The sequence below is a fragment of the Toxorhynchites rutilus genome, chromosome 3 (assembly GCF_029784135.1).
Source record: "Toxorhynchites rutilus septentrionalis strain SRP chromosome 3, ASM2978413v1, whole genome shotgun sequence".
Lineage (NCBI taxonomy): Eukaryota > Metazoa > Arthropoda > Insecta > Diptera > Culicidae > Toxorhynchites > Toxorhynchites rutilus.
Window position 1 is genome coordinate 180,739,081 of NC_073746.1, and position 22,982 is coordinate 180,762,062.

A 22,982-nucleotide genomic window follows, 5' to 3' on the forward strand; every position below is an offset into this window, starting at 1 on the left:
CGCGCACAGATTTGAGTCTGCCATCTTTGAATTTACCGCTTCCTTTATTAACCACGTGTTCCAAATCGATCTCGGCTTCATCCACCACTCCATCAATTTCAACGTCGGAGCAGGGGATATATATTCTGTACAACTTGCACAGTAACTCATTTTCAACAGATTTATTGGCCTCGCTGAGATCAGAAAAGATAATCCTCAGCTTACCGTAGTTCACTTTTTCAATCGATTTCACATTCTTGAAGCACCTGTAAAGTTCCGCAGATACTAACAATACATTAATTGGTTTTTCAACTTGTCGAACAAAAACAACGTAGGGAGCCTTTGCCGTATCAGGATACACGCGGAGCCGTTTAGACTGTGGATATTTTGGGACATTAGCAATGGGATCATTTGAGACCGAGTTAACACAAGGAGAATCGGGAATCGACGGGGCATTGTCAAGAACCTCCATCTCGACTGGCAGGGTTTCTCCAGAGCCCCCGCTTTCGGGGTCCATAATAACGAAGGATTCCTTATTATTTCTTTTGAATTATAACTTTTACCAAACAATGAGCCGAACTATAAAAGAATGACAACAAAATGATACTTAGCTCTGGGACTGAAACACAATAGAACACAATAGAATAAACTCGAACTGAACTGTTGACCGATTATAATACTCGACTACACTGGGCAACGGTTGAGCTGCGAATGAGCCCTTTCCATATGTTAGTCTAGATAAATTTTCGGAAAACTAAGTATGCAAAGTTGCTTAATTAGGTGAGGTCTTCACGCCCAAAAAGTTTCATTTAGTTCTGAGAGGGTCATGCCAATTCCATAGATGAGCTGGCGCGAAATCCGTCATAAGTCACAATACAGTTGTCATCTACTAAACAACAAACAGTTGATGTTTTCGTGAGCAATTTGGCTCATAATATTATGAAAACATCTTCTTATATAAGGTTGGGGAAAAAGAAATGTCGTATTTCTGATCGAAATTTGATGCTTTATTTAACATACTTAAAATTGTCCAATTTAAGTCAAATATGCGTCGTTTTGTTCGCAAACTTGTTGCCATTTAGAAGGCAACATTATTATCCCCCCCTTGTAAAACCCCCCCTCTTTATTTGCAAAATAAAAACTCAGACAGCCAGTTTTCGCAAGCCTCTTTTGAGGCCAATTTAGTATCACCAAGAGCGTTTTGCATGGACCGGAAGAGATGATAATCACTTGGAGCCAGGTCCGGACTATGCAATTTTGGGTGCAATTGTGAAGGTGGGATTGTGTGAAGTGAACGCTGCACAAGTGGAAGTATATTTCAATCGCTCATCTCTTAGTAACAATTATTTGTGAAAAAGCGTAATGGCTCGTACAAAGCAGACTGCCCGTAAGTCCACCGGAGGTAAGGCTACGCGTAAACAGCTGGTCATCAAAGCCGCTCGTAAGAGTGCCCCTTCGACCGGTGGTGTCAAGAAACCTCATCGTTACCGTCCGGGTACTGTGGCCCTTCGTGAAATTCGTCGGTACCAAAAATCTACCGAGTTGCTCATCCGTAAGCTGCCCTTCCAGCGACTGGTCCGTGAAATCGTCCAGGATTTCAAGACCGATTTGCGCTTCCAGTCGGCCGCTATTGGTGCACTCCAGGAAGCCAGCGAAGCGTACCTGATTGGTCTGTTCGAAGACACCAACTTGTGCGCCATTCACGCGAAGCGAGTCACGATCATGCCTAAAGATATTCAGTTGGCTCGCCGCATCCGAGGCGAACTCGCTTAAGTAGTCATTTTACTCCTTCACTATCAGCACCATCTCCCACGTTTCAACTAAATTCGGTTGATATTTCTCTTGATTTCTTTGACGTCATCTTTCTAAACATCTGACCCAAGGAGAAAATTTAAAAGAAAACTGATTTTAGGTTTAGTATATTATACGCAGTCGTGAGAAAATTCATAACATTCATTCGCGTTTAAGAACAATTATACATTTAAGATAGTAGTCGATAAGGAAATGTGTGATGAACATGAAAAAAACGGCAAAAACAATTTTACCGTCAGATTTTGTTTTCCCTGATCCGCCACTGGCCGGGAAGCAAAAAAAAATCTTGTATACAATACTGAAATTCAGGCACAGACAGAACCGAATATTTTTGCCCACAAACAAGCATACATCCATACACACACACACACACACACACATATACCCACACATGAACATGCAATTATTTTTTTTTTTCTTCAATAAAGTAAGAAACAGACTAGGTGTTTATCAGTGAATCCTCAAAAAAAAAATAGGACATCCCATCCGATCTCCCGTAGCTTCTGGCGGGTCATCAAAGATGTGTGAGGCCGAGCGTTGTCCTGGTGGAAAACAACACCATTCCTGTTGATCATTTCTGGCCGCTTCTGGTCAATCGCCTGCTTCAAACGGTCAAGCTGCTCACAGTAGAGAACCGAGTTGAGGGTCTGGCCATAGTTGAGCAGCTCATAGTAGATGATTCCCTTCCAATTCCACCCAACACACAGCAAAACCATCCTGGCCGCCAATCCGGGCTTGGCGATGGTTTAGGCCGGCTCACCGCGCTTCGACCACGATTTTTTTCGCTTTAGGTTGACGTACATGATCCACTTTTCATCACCAGTCACCATCTTCTTCAAAAATTGGTCGAGTTCGTTCCGTTTCAGCAGTGCACCGCAGGCGTTGATTCGGCCTAAAAGATTTTTTTGCGTCAACTCGTGTGGCACCCATTGCTTTTTTTTGGAATCCAATCTTCTGCAAATGGTTCCAAACGGTTTATGGTCTAGCGTTTGGACGTTTTAGGGTGCAATAAATGTTTCTATATTGGATAGACACTCGAGAATCAATCAAGCAAACGGAACCAAATTTAGCATGTGAAGGTTTCAGAGGGCACGAATGTTTCTATGGTGGTTCGACACTCCTCTCCCCTCTCTAAGGGGAAGGGGCTACCATACAAATGAAACAAAAACTTTTGCATAACTCGATAACTAATCAAGCAAATGGAGCCAAATTTGGGATGTGAGGGCTTTTGGGTACGAGAAATGTTTCTATGATGGTATGACACCCCTACCTTCTTCTCTGGAATGGAGAGGGGATCCCATAAAAATATGACAGATATTTCAACCAAACATGACAATTAAAAATTTGCGGAAAACTCTGAAGGGAAATGGGAAAATTTAATTCCCATATGTTCTATAATTACATAGTGACAAGCGTTGTTAGTCTATTTGATGTTTGCGCTAACGATATTGATTTTCGTTCGAAAGTGGAAATGGATTTTAATGTGATTAAACGCACTCCTATATTTTTTTCTATCTATATAAATAAAAATGGATCGCTGAATGTGTTGATAAGAGCAAAACTCGAAGAAGGAATTATGCGATTGGGGGCTATCTTCATTCTATCATATTTTCTGTATCGAACATTTATTCTTAAGTAACGGAGAAACATGTTATTTGCAAGTGATTGAAAAATCTTGAACGAGAATTGTGTCTGAAAATAATCTGATATTATAATGACGAGTTTTGGTAAAAGTTTTAGGACATTTATATAAAAAGTAAATTGTAAAGGGTCAACTAGACGATGAATCAATGAACAGATCTGCGATTGGAACCATGATCGTTAGTAAAAAAACGTGAATGTTTGGAGGTATTGATAACAAAAAATTAATTTTGGGCGGGACGCAGTTTACCGGGTCAGCTAGTCATAATATAAAATTAAAAATAAAGTGCTTCGTGCGATCCTACTGCAGTATCTCAAATCGGATGAATACCCACACATCTAAGAACTATCCAACGGAATCCCTGGCTACAGGCCATCGCAAATAGTGAACATATTGAAGAAGCACTGACGAGCACTATACGAGCGGAGACACAACCAAAAGATTTTGTGATACGACAACGTTCGACCACATGTTGCAGAACCGGCGAAAACCTTAAACACTTGAATGGGAAGTCTTGTCGATATGTCGTGTTCGTCAGAAATACCTTTTCCGATCGGCATTCTGATTGCACAATTGCACTTGAAGGGCGTTAGGTATACAGTTAGCAGTAGACACGTCATGTATTTTGCCAAGAGCGGGCTTTGAGTAGCATTTAAAGCTGATCATATGCAGATTTAAATGCTTATTGGTTACCTATGAAGGGTATGACGATACCAAAATGAGCCGATTCGTATTTAGTCTCAAAAATCGTCTCGATTCTCCGGGGTAGAATCCAAATTCTGACGGAAAGGAATATTTAGAAGAGGAGTGGCCTGTGATAGATAATAACTTTTGCATAGAGGTTTATTTAATGAAGTTAGCTTTGAATGAAGAGCTTTACTAGTCGTCTTAAACCTTATTTCATATAATTCATTGAACATTTCACCCGAAATTCTGTTATCAATAATTTTCCTATTATTTCATTTCTCCTGTAAATCTATGATGTGTATATTTATGTATTTGGATATTCAGATGTTCCTAATGCAGAGACCATGTTGTGAATAATTGCTGCATTTCATGAATGCGAAATATTTGTTCAATCTCATCTAATCGAGTTTCGTTCAGAAGAAGCCAACGTGATTGAATTTCAATGTGATTTTTGATGACTATGAGGCCATGTTGTTCCCTTTGTCTCAACGCTATTGTTCCTCGCTGTTCTTGCCTTTTGTTTTTAAATATTGGATACCACCACACAGACATCCTGAGGACTGACTAAGAAAAATGGAATGAAGTTGACTGTTTTCATTTGAATTTTCCTATTGTTGCTCAGCAAAAGATTGTCGCCTTTTCGAGGCTCAATTTGTCCGAACGAAGATTTCTTCGCTACAGAGAACAATTAGAGAGTGGTTCTTGATTGTGTCAACTGAAAAAGGGAAGGCATAATCGCTAACAAATGAAACTGTAATTATGTTTTAATAATTATAAAATAATACAAAATATATGACTAAAACTTGTTTGAACATACAGTAGGGCGAATGAAGAATGTTCATTTTGATGTATAATCACAATATTCCTAACGCAATTAATGCACTTATCGTAATGAAGTCAGTCGCAGACGCTGACGAAAGAAAGTTTTAGCACACCGAAAGCAACTTTTGTGCTCACGGTGATGCTATTTGTCTGCATAAAAATGTCTATGCGAAACAGACGCAGACCGGTATTATTGAATCAGACAAATTGATTCATGTGATCAGAGATAGATTATCCCGACGAAGAAAGCTGTTCGTCGTTCTGTTTCTAGCGAGGCAGCGGGAAGGTACGCAAATTAGTGAGCGCTATCTGAGCTTCTAGAAACATTGCTGCAATAGCTGAGCAGCGAAGGGATTTGCATTCCATCAGCTTCTCGTCGGCAAATTTCATTTATTAGTCGACGTGATTCCATCGCTGAGTGGGATATTTTTATGCTGTTTTACATTTTCCCCTCGGGGTGCGCTCTGCCCTCCACAGTTTGAATACAAAGTTAAGAAAAAAGCAGTGCAACATTCGAGCTTCGTCGCTGTTGGTAACGAGGGAGCATTGTGTGCATTACGACAACTTACCAAGCGGCTGCTATAATGTTTTCAATACTTCGTTGGAAAATTTTGCGGCGTTATTGTATTCGTTTGGGAAAATTGCCTCTACTACTCAGGATACTGTAATTTGTGTTATTGTGAGAAATTTGATTCAAATTATAATGAGCAGCGCTATATTGATACTAAATATGACTGCCGATTTTACCGAAATGATTATATGGCATCGAAAACTAAAATATACTTACCCGATGCTCCACCCCTTTTGTGGTTGATCGATCCGATGGTACCTTCATGATTAGGGAAATATGGTACGGGTTGTGAGCATCATTCAGACGATTTAATCAGTGAATGAAGAAAGTTGTGTGTCTTCAACAACAATTAATAAATAGTATTAAAATAAATTTTTTTTAAAAGTGATGCGATGGATGCTATGGACTCACTTTTAACGCAATGTGTTGGGGTAAAATCTGTTTGTGTTTGTTTATTTGCTTTAGGCAAAAACAAATGTTATCTTCAAATAAAACTACAAAGATTCAATCTACAAAACTATTATCTTGTTCTTGTCCTAAAACCAGTACTTTCAGCAACATAACCGCAAATTTTCGCTAAATAAACTATTCATAAAAGTAATTCTGTGACAAATAAGGCGTACCATTAGCTCTGTGTTTCGTAGCACTGTCTTCGTTTGGTTGAATCTTCCCAATAAAGATGCTCGTAATTTGGACCATAACGAGTCGAGTAACAGTTACAATTAAAATTGCTCTCCATTATTGAGAATCGTAGTCATTCCATGAAGTACTTGTGAATTGTTTTCCCACCAATAGCAGCAATTCTGATTTTTGACAAAGCCATCTATTCTAAACTGAACCTCATGTGGAAAGACAACTACTTTTAAAAAATCATGTTCCAAGTGCTCGCGAGCGCAATTAGGAAATATCTGATATACCATGTAAGCAGTGTTGCCACATTTTAATCAGTACCAGAGGGGTTAAAAATCTTTCTCATCTGAAGTTTTTCTTCCAAAAATCTGTATCATCGAAAATAATCGTTATGGAGAAAAATCTATTTTATTAGCGTGAAAAAAAGGATTCATTTATTTACTACAAACACTACATATGACTGCCGAGTTATTCGTGTGTTTGATGATGCTTATATATAGTTTTTCGTAATCTAGATTGCTAGATTGCGATACTGCGGCGTAAAAGTCGCCTTGTACCTTAATGTTGCATTGTTCAAATGTAAGAAATTTCACACGCGGAAAAAATCTGTACCAATCTGTACTTTTTGACGAAAATCTGTACTCTGTACCGTACAGAATCTGTACCAAAAATAACGAAAAAATCTGTACCTTTCCAGATAAATCTGTACGTGTGGCAACACTGCATGTAAGCTTTCGGTTTCAGCTGTTTAGTCCATGGAAGTTTGAGAGGATATAAGACTATGCTTGAGCTCCGAATCGATGTTTCGAGAAGATGAGAATTGTTCCGGCGATTACAGAACGGATTTTCAACATACTGGATTTTTTTCAGCAACTGTATTTTATTATTTTTACAGCTTGTAGGAGTGCAGCAACTCTAGCCATGTTGCATCGATCGAAAAAGATAGTAATCGGACGGAGCAATGTATGGAGAATACTGCGGGTGGGATAGGACCGTTTCCAAGTATGTTTTGATCGGTTTCGCGACATGCGGACGAGCATTGTTGTGCTGCAAAATAACTTTATCGTGTCTTTGCTCGTATTGTGGTCGTTTTTCCTTCAGTGCACGGCTCAAACGCATCAATTATCGTCGGTAGAGGTTCCCCGTAATGGTTTCATTCGGTTTTTGTAGCTCATAGTACACCACACCCAGTTGGTAGACAGCATAACCTTCTGGTCGTGAATATTCCGCGCGGCCGTCGATGTTGATGCATGGCCGGGGTATCCATACGTTGCCTGACGTTTAGGATTGTCGTAATGGATCCACTTTTTATCGCCAGTAACCATTGGATGCAAAAACCTTTTTTAATGCCGTTGGAGCAGTTGTTCGCACGTGAAAAAACGACGTTCGACGTCTCGTGGCTTCAATTCATACGGCACCCAATGTCCTATCTTTCGGATCATTCCCATTGCTTTCAAATCTCTTATCTTATCTCTTATAGTTTATCTGCAAGTTCTTGTTGCGTTTGTGATCTTGATCGAGTAAAGCCTCCAACTCTTCATCTTCAAACTTTTTTGGCGGTCCGGAACGTTCTTCGTCTTCCAAGTCAAAAGTACCACTTTTAGACCGTGCAAACCAAGTCTGACACGTTCGCTCAGTAGGAGCATGGTCACCGTGAACTTCCACAAAATGCGATGACTTTTCGCAGCTTGTTTTCTTCATATTGAAGTAATGAAGTAACACTCCTCGCAAAAACACTCTCGTTGGTTCGAAATTCAGCACATGGATGCTTCAATTGCAAATCGATTAACTTCATAAAACAAGATGTTGGAAAAAATGATAAAATATCATATGTTTTATTATTATTTATTATTCAATGGCTAATTTTTATTTAGTGGTTTTTTTTTATCCAAAATATATATTTTTATTAAGGCTCATATGGCGTCAGCCTAACGGGGCCGGGAGTTCAATATTTCGACAATGTTTGCTTACAACTATGTTAGTAATATGTAACCGATTACTCGCGGTTGGCTCGAGGTTAGTATTACGAACACTTGGTATGTTGCAGTCTTCGATGCTTATTATTAAAAAAAAATTATTTTGTATATACACAGTTAGGTGCTAATCAAGTGCTTTGATACTAAAATTTAATAATAAAGGGTGTGTCACATCAAATTGCATCACGGAAAAAACGCTGTAGAAATTTAATTTTTAGGAATTATATCTTCAGCTTTCGCTTATAATCAGATAAGAGTGTATAGATCACGTTGGCCATGCTTCACTGTCAATTTTTCGTAAATTTGGAAAAATGTCGTCGAACGAAAAAGAGCGTCGTGAATTAATCCTGTGCACTCATTTTGAGAATCCGGAGTTGTCACATCGGGACATCGGAAAGATGCTGGGAATCGTCCAATCCACGGTCAGCAGAGTACTAAAACGATACTTCGAGAACCTAACCATCGACCGGAAGGTGAAGAACGGCAAAAATGGATGCTCCGTCAGTGAAAAAGATCACAAGCGCGTAGTTAAGCAGTTTAGACGTGATCCGAGAAGTTCGGTCCGGGATGTCGCCAATAAGCTGAATTTGTCAAGTTCATTCGGGAGGGCCTGCGTACATACAAGGTTCAGAAGGCTCCTAACCGCGACAAAAGGCAAAACATGGTGGGGAAGACGCGAGCCCGGAAGCTGTACACCGAAATGCTGACGAAGCCGCATTGCCTGGTAATGGACGACGAAACCTACGTCAAAGAGGACTTTCGTCAGCTGCCGGGCCTGTTGTTCTTCTCCGCAGAGGACAAATTCAGCGTTCGGGAGGAGATTCGCAAGCAGAAACCATCCAAGTTTGCCAAAAAGTACATGGTGTGGCAAGTGATCTGCTCTTGCGGGAAGCGGAGCGCCCCCTTCGTGATGACCGGCACGGTAAACGGGCAGGTTTACCTTAAGGAGTGCCTACAGAAGCGCTTACTACCACTATTGAAGCAGCACGAGGGCCCGACCATCTTCTGGCCGGATCTCGCTTCGTGCCACTATTCAAAGAACGTGTTGGAGTGGTACGAAGCCAACGGGGTCACCTTCGGGCCAAAGGAAATGAACCCGCCCAACGCGCCGGAGCTTCGCCCAATAGAGAAATATTGGGCGATTATGAAGCAGGCCCTCCGGAAGAACCCAAATGTTGTCAAATCGGAGGCGGACTTCAAGAGAAAATGGATTTCTGTTAAAAAAAAACTACAACCTGACGTTGTACAGAACCTTATGGACGGGGTAAAGAGGAAGGTGCGAGCATACGGGCTTGGGCTCGAAGTATGAATAAAAAGAAAATGCCAAAAGTTGTTTAATAGTTTTTATTTTACTGTCTAAAATTTTCAAAAGGATCGGTCTACTGGGCGAATTTCTACAGTGTTTTTTCCGTGATGCAATTTGATGTGACACACCCTTTATTCAAAAAATGAAGTTAATCGATTTGGCAAGTGAAGCATACATATTCGAAGCGGCAAAAAACTATGTTGTTTACGCTTCAACTTTTCGACATATACTGAAAAAGACGCGCAATGACAGTAGCTTTCCAACGAATATCTGGAAATTTGATTCACTGGAATACTAATCAAGTTACGCCATCTGTTGTAAAACCGAAGATACTTACCGGTACACCTAATAATTATAATTCAAAAATTTGATTTGTCCTTAGAATGCCCTTCAGAAATGGTCAAAAACTGTTTTGAATAACGTTTTTTGAGAATTTAGAAAACGATTAGAAATTATTTTCATTGATATTTCGATTTATAACTTTTAGTGTAGTAACCTTAATAGGTTATGCTTGCTTCATTCGTTCAAAACGTTTCTAGATATCGACACCGTACTTTGTTGTCCTAAAATGCACTCAGCGCACCTTACTTTATCAATCCTTATTACAAAATGGCAGTATACCTGCCCTATTTCAGTAATGATGAACCAAGTTCAGAAGAATCCGGATTTTCGTAATTATTGCCAATCATTCCAACTTTACCGACCGTTCACTATCATTGTAAATGTCATTCTGTTGAATAAATGTCAAAAGGAATGATCGCCTAATCGGCGCTTTAGGATAGAAAAGGATGGATGCACGATGTTTATTTACGTATGTTTTCGCAGCAGTATTGATGCGAGATGGAGAATATATGGTGGAAAGATTCACGGGTTGCGTTTGTATTAGTAGCTGTTTGACAGATAGGAATTCACATACCAGACATACCAGTCAGTTACTCAAATGGTACAAAATTGAATGTTACATTGAACTTTGAAAGAAAATATGCTTCTCTTTACAGTCATCATTTAACAAAATTGTTTGATTTCTTCTTATATCAGAATTAGTATTCTAATCTTCATTATTTTCCACATGTTCAGTGTTTAGATTTTCATTTTATCCCCATATGGTCCTGTTAGACGAAGCCCTATGTCACAAAAAACAACAGTTTTCACATACACTGAACTTTTTAATATGTTTTTTCCGTTACTTTGCAATCGCATTTTTTCATTAATTTCTCGTAGACTACGTCTTTCATTTCTATACTAGGATGTTAGTTCACAGTTTCGAACACGAGAGCGTCAAATGATATGATAACCACTTTATTCGAAAAAAAATGTCTACGCGTTATATGGTTGTTACTTATTGACCTGAAAAGTTTTGTCAATAGCTGAAAAATTGCTCAGAAAACAGACTATTGCAAAAAGGAAAACTTGATTATTGTTTCAATGTTTACCCACCGTGAACTCAAACCAACGAACTTAGACAGTTACCATGTATGCTATGAAGGTTCTCGCGTTAGTATTAGTAAATATCTGGTAAAAAGCAGTTTGGCAGTTTGTGAGGAATTCTACACAAAATTTTGGTTCACCCGAGTTCAATTTTTTGAAAAAAAAAATCAGAAAAACGGGGTTGTATCAACAAAATTTACAAATTTGTCAGTGTTTCTGAACACAGCACTGCACGCTATTTTACATTTGTGAGAAATTTTCGTGTACTATACAAACAAATCTAGCTCATCTGTAATATATGTCAAACCACTTTGAACTTAGGCATCGATACAAGCATACGTGATACATGAGAGAGAAACGGATTCATTTAGGAGGGAGTCACTTCAATATGCAATGAAGCCCATTTGACGTGGAAGAATGAAATGAGATAGTCTAGTCGTAGAGGGAGAGAGCAACTAAACACCCGAATGAGTGTTGAGTCATGTTGACGGAAAAACTGCTGGAAGAAGCCAAAACTCATTTCCAATTGAATACGAAGGCGAATTTCATCGAAGTCCCCTGACTATCCTCAGTTGAATATGACTTTGCCGAGCCCTGGTGGCTACGAAGACCCCTCCGATGCAGCTTTAAGCATATGATTACTAAACCAACGGTGAATATTTGCGATTATAGCACAAATATTTACTTTTTCTGATTTTCTGTTGATGGCCACATGTTCTCCAAAGCGTTTAAGTGTATCAAATATCGGAAATTTTGGAGAATTCGACAATTCAGACATCTCACGAGCGAAAAATCTTTCATTGTGAGTATGCAGAAATGATTCGCGACGTACCGTTTTGTCTCAAATTCCGAACATTTCATTTTTAAATGAAAATTCACTGAACTTTAATAATATAAATAATTGAATGATGAAAACGCTGACATTCATTGGGTTTTTTTCTTCATTTTAATATCACTTAGAAGTATCGATACTGTCTACAATTTATAATACAATGTACACTCGACAACAAAACACCTGAGTTCGGCACTTTTTTGAAATTGATGCGAAAAATTTTAATTTTTTTTCGTCACTGCAATAAATTGACTTTTGAAATTTCCAAAACTGACTTTCGATTTGCGGTGCAATCATTACTTATTGAATTTATCTTTCTTAAAAATGAAGGAGTAATTTTCCATTCAAACAGAAATATATCTGTATGGAAAGGTCCTACAGGAACGTTCAAGGAAACGAATGAAAGCTGGTTGATAAAGTTAATTTGATTTGCTTTTGGGTTGGTTAACAAAAAAATGTATTAGTCAACAAAATTTTGAATTTTATTTTTCTTCCTGATTTTGTTGCCTACACACACCAAGACAAAAGTAAGTACGTAAAATACTCTCATACCTGAAAGCTTCAAAATGATGTATATCCCATCTGTATGCGTTGATTTTTCACGAAGTTACAGTATGTCAAAAATCACTCAAAATTTTCAACTTCGCACTCTGTCTCTTTAATTTCTCTGTTGAGTGTATTTGCAAAAACAATTTTTGATAATCATTTTGAAGAATGTTTGCGTTAGCAAATTCCGTAGAATAAGCATCGTTATTTTTCAGTTGTTTGAACTATTTTGTTTGCTTTTTTCATGTGAAGTGCTAGAAGAGCTAAGAATCTTCATCCAAATTCGTATAAAAGTAATGTTCGTAATATAAATAAAATTCAGACGCCTGATTCAAACTCCGAACAGTAGATGCTAAAACACATTATTTTCAGGCAAATACATTAATAGTTCACTAATTTGGTTTGGGCTCAATCTGTGAAGCGATATTTAAAATCAACGTGGTCCAGTACGCTAAAAATCTGAGTAAAGTAGAAGCACAAGGCAACTTCGATATAACGTACATTTCGCACTTTCGAAATTGTACGTTGTATCGAATTGTACGTTATCTCGAAGCATAATAAAGAACTCAGAAACATAGTTCATATTACTTTATTGTGATGTTGTTTGGGTAGAGTTAGTAAATAATGATGCTAAAATCCAACTAGAAGGTAAAACCAATCTTTCTCATGATGTTTCCCTTAATACGGTTGATTGAGCGTAAATAGATAAAAGGACCGCTTTCTCAATAGAAAAACTTTTTCCCTGTAGCAGTGTCCTTCTTCCGAAGGGGAGTCTTGTTGGTAGTTGTATGGACTATTCATATAATTTTTGTTCGAAATTTAATAAAAATATAATTTTTGAAAATATGAATTTCAATTTTTAAAATAATTTTTTTTCAACGTTATTTTTATATATTTTTTAAATTTTTTATGAAAGATTAAATTATTTCCTATATTTCATTCCATTACTAAAATTTTATAGGGCTAAATGTAACTTAAAATTAAAAAAAAACAACTCAAACCTATAATAACTACATCATTTTGGTTAAACAATTTTTTTTTCCAAAACAAATATTTTTATCAAGGCTCATATGGAGTTAGTAGCCTGACGGGGCCGGGAGTTCAATTTTTTGACAATTTTTCTTATTATCTATGGTAGCAATATGTAACCGATCACTCGCGGTTGGCTCGAGGTTAGTATTACAAGTGTTCTCGTAATTGGGATGTTGTCCTCCCTAATGCTCTGTACTTGTTAAAGCTTTCATTAAAAAATAGCAAACTCTGTAAACAAAATTAATTCAACAAAATTATTAGTAACTTGTAAGTTTCTTCGGGTTCGATTCCCGTTCTGGTCGGGGGAATTTTTCGTCAAAGAAATTTCCTCCGACTTGCACTGTGAATTTCCAGACATTCGTTGGAAAGCTACTGTCTTTGCGCGTCTTTTTCAGTATATGTCGAAAAGTTGAAGCGTAAACAACATAGTTTTTTGCCTTTTCGAATATGTCGAATTTCGTACCAATGAGAGTGCTTTGCGGGGAGTGTTACTTCATTACTTCAATATGAAAAATTAAGCTGCGGAAAGTCATCGCATTCTGGTGGAAGTTTACGGTGACCATGCTCCAACTGAACGAACGTGTCAGACGTCGTTTGTACGGTTTAAAAGTGGTAATTTTGACTTGGAAGACGAAGAACGTTCCGGACCACCAAAAAAGTTTGAAGATGAAGAATTGGAGGCAACAAGAACATGCAGATACACTTGGAGTAGCTCTGCAATCCATATCCGATCATTTAAAAGCAATGGGAATGATCCGAAAGATAGGACATTGGGTGCCGTATGAATTGAAGCCACGAGACGTCGAACGTCGTTTTTTCACGTGCGAATAACTGCTCCAACGGCATTGAAAAAGGTTTTTGCATCGAATCGTTACTGGCGATAAAAAGTGGATCCATTACGACAATCCTAAACGTCGGGCAAGGTATGAATACCCCGGCCATGCATCAACATCGACGGCCGCGCGGAATATTCACGGCCAGAAGGTTATGCTGTCTATTTGGTGGGACCAGCTGGGTGTGGTGTACTATGAGCTGCTAAAACTGGATGGAACCATTAAGAGGGACCTCTACCGACGACAATTGATGCGTTTGAGTCGTGTACTGAAGGAAAAAGGCCATAATACGAGCAAAGACACGATGAAGTTATTTTGCAGCACGACAATGTTCGACCGCATGTCGCGAAACCGGTCTAAACATACTTGGAAACGCTGAAATGGAAGATTCTATCCTACCCGCCGTAATCTCAAGACATTGCTCCGTCCGATCACTACCTTTTTCGATCGATCCAACATGAGCCTGGTCGACCAGCACTTCTCCAATTTTGATAATGTCAAAAATTGGATCGATTTGTGGTTAGCCGACAAACCGACCGATTATTTCCGCTAAGGGATCCGTGAATTGCCAGAAAGATGGGAAAAAGTTGTGACTAACGATGGGAAATATTTTGAACATTAAATTTGTAACCATTTTTGCAGAAAAATTAATGCTTTTTTTAAAAAAAAACGAAGAATCTCACCGGCACTCCAATTATTTTGAAAAATAAAAATTTGTTTTTCTCAAAAACATATTATTTTCAATTCTGAACGAGAATTATATGAAATTCGTTGTTCATTGAAAATGAGTACGTTATTATATTGAATGACGGGATATTAAGGGAACATTACTTTGGTCTATCTGTCTTCAAATCTAGTACTACCAAAATATATGAACGGAAGAATTGTCAAACGATCATTGTATTTTACATTTTTCTCTGAAGTTGTTGCACATACCATGTTCACGTAGTTCTCGAACCGCGAAAGTTCATTAATCTCTAGTATCTGAAATGACGATTTCCCCAGGCTTCTCAGTTTAATAGTACGTTTAACGGAAACATATTACGGTCTGCACAACGACAAGCGAGTACAAAAGTACTCAACACCAAAAAATACCCCCGACTTACATGTATTTGCAAAGTGGATTCCCCCAGGTACGTTAATTTTGAAGTCCGTGTTAAGGAAACTCAGCTCAGTGGGAAAAAATAACCCAGACTTGCATGTTTTGACAAAGCGGATTCCCCCAGACACATTGATCTTGAAGTCCGCGTTAGGGAAACATAGCTAGGTGGGAACAAAAATACCCCCAACTTGCAAGTATATTTGCAAAGCGGTACATCGATTTTGAAGTCTGTGTTGGGAAAACCGTAAATCGGGCCAATCAAAACTTGGCAGTAGGAAGTTCTTCCAGTTTTCATTAATTTAAACCGTTTAGAGATTAGCAAATTGCAATGTATAGCATAACAAAAAAATCTTAGAGAGTTTCCGATTCAATTGGTATGCAAATCATGAGAATTCGTTCACAAAGAAAATAGTTATTAACGTTAACTTTATTTCATAAAAAAGTGACCTGTTTTATGATTTGGCACCCTTCCTGAAAGATGTAGTTCTACGTCAAAAATGTGTATTGATGAGATAGGGAATACTCTTACGCCTAAATGGCTACTGTGTAATACAGAACATGAGAAAAGTGTACACGATAAATTCGGCTCTGTTACAGCTGAATTGCTAGATGAGCCTAATAATTAAAACAAACAGATGGGATAAAACATTGCTCTTCTCTCACAAACACTATTACCCCATTACCCCACATGTGGTTTACATATACTACTACAATGGATTCCTTCCACCTTCACCCTAATTCAGTGTAATTTTGTAGTATTTTTTTTAATAAAATGAACAGGATTTGTCAAGTATCCGTTTTATTCTGTTTTGATCAGGTATGGTCAGAAGAGGGTTCAAAAAGGGAACTTCCCGAACCACCCTATATTTTGAAGCTTATCACCGTTATCTCAAGAGATAGAAACGGCAGAATTAACCAGCCCAAAATCTATAAGCGTGAGAAATAAATATGTTGCTTAAGAAAACCATTTTGTTGTATTCAACTGAAACTTATATTTTCAGTCAAAAATATAGTGCAATCCAATTTTTCCAAATAAACTCTTGTGTGCGAAAACAGGGGTCGTGTATTATAAGAACCGTAAAAACGGTCGAAACTGTCAATGGTGACCGTTATAGACAATACACAATCAACCATTTGAACCATGTATTGTTGAAGAACACTCAGAATGTGGCACGGGGCACAAACAAGTGATATTTGTTCTACTTTAATCTTGGCCGAGTGCTCATTGCAAAAATGAAATGTTCCTTTAAAGAACGTGGGGTCATTCAATAATTTGAGTAACCTGTTCTCGATTGCAGTTTTCAGATACGAATAAATTTAATAGCTAGATTTCATTGATTATGTATCAATTCATTGGCTTCATAATAATTAAAAAAATATGCACAACTCTAAAATTTCTGCATTGCCATAAGCATTTCCCACCTGACATGTATATTCGCAGCAAAATGATTCAAACTGCCATTGAAAGCTGCATACATCATCATTACTACATTTCATCAGATTATTCTCTAATCCAATATTTATGAACATCATTGTCGTGCACATACATTTTGCATCAACCCCGTTGAAGTTTTGGTCGGCTCTTGTGATGACTCCCCCATGGTCAATACCGGCAGAAAACGGCTCTTATCATGTTCGTGTGGACCACCCGGAGCTGAACATACGCAGAATAATTCGCCGGGAAGCGTCGCATGCGAATATTGTGACCTGGGTTGCACGATATCTGTTCCCGTGTTTAATAACTTCCCTTCATGGTTAGTTCTCGCTTCGTAAACACATACCCCATTTTGGAGATTCAATGGCACATCCACAATGGTTTCCAGCCTCAAAGGAGTTTGAGAGATGTGTTTTCGCTAATATTTGATTATGCCTAAAAAACGCTTTCCTCGATTGCATGTTGAATGTGATTGAGCAGCAGATAAAGTAATACAATTTGTGAACGTGAAGTTAATGAAAATACGTTTTTAATGGCCACATTCCTCGCAGTGGAGACACAAAAGCTACCGACGAGCCGATTGTTCGGGTTGATGGGGTAAGTTAGTCAGACTGGGACATAATTCCCCAGCGATTCTCACCGTCTGTGCAAAAAGTATATATTCCGCCGTTAGCGTTCACCGACAGAGGGTAAATATGAAGGTAATAAAATAAAATGCAAATAGACATTAATTTCTGTCGTTATTATCATTGAACTAATCTCTTCATGTGTTTATACTCTTGTATCGTAATGGCAAGGACGGCACCGCGTAGATTGTATTATTTGTCAGCCAGCCACAGTTTGCCAACCTTGCGTACCATCATCCGGATAGGCATATGATGTGCTAATCTGTGTTGAATTATCATCCCGAACGCAAGAGAGATGCATCATGGAGGGATATCGTTCCAGTTTAAGCTTTTGCAATGTTGGCGCCGCACTACGGTCTGTGTTTACTAATTTCAAATCTTTTTTTTTTTGATTGTGGTTCCGTGAGTAGTTATTAGAAGACTTGGGATGCTACAGAAATGAAGGGATCAAATGGCTGCTCAGATTGATCAACAGAGTTTTCATGAACTGATGTCTGATACCTCAAAAAAAGTTTACAATACCATGAGATCCACATCGGATGGTTTTTTGACGTAGGATTACGTCTTTCGTTGGGGTGCAAATTGAAAATCGAAAATCGAGTACATCGTGAAAATTGTCCAATTTCAAACGCTTAATGCTCAGTCATTTCATGATGGATTGATGACATTTTTGCGTCAATCGATTACGGCACACCATAACAATTTTTTTATATTGAAGAACATAATATATGTCATGAAACTAACTATCGAACAATTGAAGAATCTCAACCCCTGTCCTAACGGAAATACCCACTTCTGATCAATCGAAATTGACGACATATGCGGCGGGTCCCTAACAGAGACATCAAAACCAAGCTGCCTGGGGGAAATCGACATTGCAAATACATGAAAGTAGGGAGAGTTTTTTTTCCTACCGAAATGTGTTCTCTAACAGAGACATCTAAACCAAGTTGCCTGGGGGAAATCGGCATTGAAAATAGATGCAAGTCGGGGGCATTTTTGTATTGCAAGTAAGGTGAGTGATACGATTAATTCTAACAAATAAAATTTAAATTTGGAACTTTAATGTTGGTTGTTTTCTGAAATTTTATATCAATGACCGATCGTGTATTGTGAAAAATTTAGCGTGTAAGTGTAAGTGTAAAATTGTATATGGTAGCAGTTGTGTTAAAAATGTTGTGTCGTTTGGTTCAAGCTGTCTGTTTTGTTGTGTTCATTTTCACCTAAGGAATATTATACGGCGAGAAAAATTGGAAAAGTGAAGAAATATAAGAAAAAGTGATTTCCCATATTCTCTACGTGACGTCTCAGTTGTATCACTGGGCGTTTTTATCACGTCTCGTTTTTATCAATGTTTCGGTTTTATCACGTTTTTCGAAAAATGAAAAATTATATGAATAGTTCATTCTGCCGTTAAGTTATTGGACAAAACATGAAAAAATATTTTTGAGCATTCATCCCGCCTATCGTGATTAGCCGTATTCATGCAGAAAATTACTGATGAATTTGTAGCGTATACCACATTTTTTTCTTTTGAAGCTTATTATTTTCATAAGCTCAGAATCAAAAACTATGAATAATTCTGAGCAACTTTCTCTTCGATAGTGTGAAATGAGATGCATTACCAGATAAACGTTAACTCATTTGGAGGAAAAAATGCGTCACATGAAAACTAATTTATAATAAGAATTTTATAGTATCAATTTTCATGTTACAATTTTTCTGGTACTCATAAATATCCATTGATGATAATTGAAAAATCGAAGGATCCCCGATGTTTCCTATGATATTTCAAAGCGGAAACTGTTTCTTGAATGCTTCTGAAAATAGTTTGTTCTGGAAGTTCCCGAAAAAGACTACAACCTAGGGGTGCTCTGATAATAGATAACTGCATTGCGCATCATTGCTTGAGGGGATGGAATTTCCTCTGGCGATGGACTGATTAAAAATTGTCCAACGCTAAAAGAATGATGAATCAGGGACAAATTCAAAACTTAAAAGTAATATATCGAGAAAAAATAGAAATGTCAATCATGCTAAGTTTAGAAATACTGGACTGAAAAAAAATAACATTCAACGATCTAGCATTTTGAATATTGGCAGCAAGCTAACCACAATCACATAATCTTGGAAGCAATTTAATGTGGTCCAAAACAAATATGTATTTGGTTAATGAAGACAGAATTTCTGTATCCACCTTATTTATGATTACTGATCCTAGTAATCAAATAGTGGTACCGGACCTCGAAGAATGAAGAAGATTTTACACACAACTTTCCTACAGCTAAATTATCGGTATAGTGAATGATTCATCAGAAAACGATGAAGATACCGATGTTGGGAAAGATGGAGATGAAGAACAAGAATAGTTATAGTAATCAACCGGAAATAGCGGCTCTGAAAAGCAGAAAGCAATTCATACAAAACTTCAATTAAAAATTTGAATAATATGATAGAATGGGAAGAACAAAATAACTTAAAACTAGCTACAATGTCTTTCACACAATGTCTTCGAGAAAAAAAAAAGAAATTGCTATAAGAAAAGCACTGCAACTATAATTTCGTTTCATCATGTTATACTGTGTTGTTTTACATGTCCATGTGATAAATATTGTAATAAATGATTTTCTATAAATTTTGCATGTTGCATGGAAAATAATGTTTAAATCATACATATTGGAGGGAAGATTTTTCGTTTGATAAAAATATCTGTTTCGAATATATCACGTTTCTATTCTATTGCGCGAATTTTTTTTTAGCGTGATATATTCGAGACGTCACTGTAGTATTATTTTCCATTTCAAATGTTTTCTCTATATTAAAGTAACTTGTTTTTACTGATGAGCAAAATTGATAATTGTGTTCGGTATTGGTAATTATCTTATATTACATTGATGAGTTTTTTTTTTATTTCATCCATACATATCACAGGAGGCATCTCGTCTAGGATCACGGAGGGTGGTTTTTATCATATCTCATTCCACTTCGGTATCTTTTATCTGATACGCACCATCCAACGACTGTTTACCATCCTTCTGCCAACATCACTCGGAGTTGACAAACAATACGTAACAATCAAACATAACGGCCATTTTCAGGCCCTTTCAATTTTGTAATTCAAACATATCCAAAATCAACAGATATTCTAACGGAATCCTACATCAACTATAAGGTCGTGCCTCGGACACAACCCTCCTGTGACTTTTCTAATATTTTTATTTATTAATCGAGTTGTTTAATTTATAGGAGCACTTTTCATCACAACTCTAGTTTACATCATTTCAACGGATGTGAACAAACTAAGCCACATTGCGTGTAATATTTTTCCAAGAAAAATTACCTTTGCTGGTTTTGTTGTAACCCATTTCGCATGATAGTTTTCATGGTTCCATTCAGTTCAGTTCAGTCATTCACAGTGTAGCTTAACTATTGTATATCTGAGTAAAAACACCAACGACGATCGGCCCAATGTCACTAATAAAGATGTAATTTTTCAAGCTCTCTCGGTCGTGTTCTAAATACATCTAGCGAAGCATAGTCTATGGGGCTGACTATGGGGCTTTCTGTGTTAACTTATTACAAGTTGAATAAAGTGAACGAAAACAAAAAATGACTCAAGAGAAGCGAAAAAAAATGGCTGGGAAAATATTTACATGAAACTTAATTAAGCTAATGGACATTTCATGGCAACGCCGTGGGTTCAAGTTGCCGTTTTCCAACCACAGTTCGATGCCTGGTGCTCAGGAGTTATTATTCATCTCGCATAAATAATTAAGTGTATTGATGCAGATTCATATTTCCACAAGACGACAGTTGTTCTGTTCCGTTTGTGTGTCGTTTGTGGGGCTTCCTCTGGAGAAAGGAGTCCATTCCGAAGATACATGGTCGACCAGAAAAATGTTGAAGCTATATTGCTGAACTGCTGCTTGCTGCTGGACGTAAATGGGCAGCTGAAATTTATTTCATCTCGAATAATAAAATGAGTCTGCTTCGCCACCGAACCGGGGGCTCTACTTAGTTTGCCAGCGAAATGAAATGATCAAGTTCTCGACAGTCCGCTGACTGTCGGAAGAAATTTGCCGTTGAATATTTATATTGGAGAATGAATAAATGAATTTAATGTTGCCGTTATGACTTATTTATACTAACTGCTGTCTTTATATCTCTCCTTTTTCTAGGTAAGATCTACAATCCAGTCTCGGTTAGATTAAACCTCGACAGTATGAAAGATGAGACACGACGAGAGACGCGTTTTATTGACACAGTGAGTGCCACAGACTCAGCCCACAAAGGTAGTTTTACATGATTTATGTCGTTTTTTTTGCTCTGAGGAATTCATTGCACGGATAGCGGAAATAATAAGTATGAATTTCTTTGATTCTGAGCCGCTGGCAGCATCATCATGATTCGTGGATGGTTTGACAGTTACTGTCCAATAGTATGTTGAAGGTACCTTACTGTAATTTTTTTCTTCGTTTCCGCGCAAAATGTAAAATCTATTTTTGTTGCAAAACATCACTTTCGTGGCTCCCCTGCTGACATTCAGCTTTAGTAGTCAAATAAAGCAAACCTGACCTATAAGATCTTGAGAAGACGAGGAGGAAAGCATTCAAAAGGCCGGAATGCAATCCGTCCAGGACCGGATTGTGGTGGGTGGTACGTCTGGCATCAAGACAATGATGACATTTGCTGGATGTGCCATCAGCCCGGGGAAAATATAGAGCACATTATGGCAGGTTGCCTCTCTTTGGCCAACGCAGCCTACACCGAGTGCCACAACAACGTGACTCGAACTGTTCATAGTCAACTAGAACTCCAGTGTGATCTATTGGAAGGCATTGTACCGAACTATCGGATAACCTGCACATGTGCCATCCCTACTGTTCTGACTGACCTCTCGTTCTGCTACAACTGTCCAAATACTATGGCTTATAATGAGGGCGACCGATGACTCACTATCATCGACGTCGCAATTCCACTGAATCACATATATTGCAAGTTTCTCTTCAGGGATGCCAATGTTCAAGTTTAAACTGGATTCTTCCAGGTTCTTTTTCCCGTTTCAATGAAACAGTTGAGTCCTGAAAACTTCCAGTTTTTTTCTACATACTGTCCAGTTTTATCCAGTTTCTTTATATGTGTGCTTTAGTTACCCATTTAATGTAAAATAAATTTGCAATGTATAAATATTATTAATCCCTCCAACTTCCTATCCCTTGACCAATTTTGTTTTTACCACTTATCATTCGATTGACCCAAAGTGTATTTAGTCGGATCGATCTGTTCTCTTCTAACACTCCCAACCCAGTGTTTTTTCTCCTGCATACACTCACGAACACTAGGAAAAAAGATTCTCAAATATTGTTTCACAGAAATGTTCGAATGGTGCGAAATGTCATTTGGTCATATAATTAATTAATAGTTTATTTCGCTATTTTATCAACTACATATAACAACTATACGAAACTCCGAAAGAGATTCTATTTCTCAAGCATTGGAAAGGGTGAAAAAATATCATACACAAATCAAAGCCGGTCTTCTTAAAATAAAACAGATTTACAGAATTCAGCTTTTTCATTTTTTTTTTAATTAAAGTACTCTTCCAAAACAACGAACAATCCAATGAAAATCACAAGCGAAAATCTATTCTACTCGCGTTTTTATGGCGCAAACAAAATTTAATTTCGTTCATGGGTCCAATCGCAAAACAGTTCATTGATTGA

At 37.7% G+C, this 22,982-nt stretch overlaps 2 protein-coding genes across 3 annotated transcripts in view; both read left to right on the top strand.

Moving 5' to 3' along the window:
- LOC129776473 (E3 ubiquitin-protein ligase TRIM9) overlaps window positions 1-22,982 on the top strand; it is a 196,982-nt gene that overhangs the window by 97,959 nt on the left and 76,041 nt on the right. The window lies entirely within an intron of this gene.
- LOC129776474 (histone H3.3A-like) lies at window positions 1,272-2,171 on the top strand. Its single transcript, XM_055782139.1, has one exon. The coding sequence runs from the start codon at window positions 1,342-1,344 to the stop codon at window positions 1,750-1,752; it is 411 nt and encodes a 136-aa protein (XP_055638114.1). The 5' UTR covers window positions 1,272-1,341; the 3' UTR covers window positions 1,753-2,171.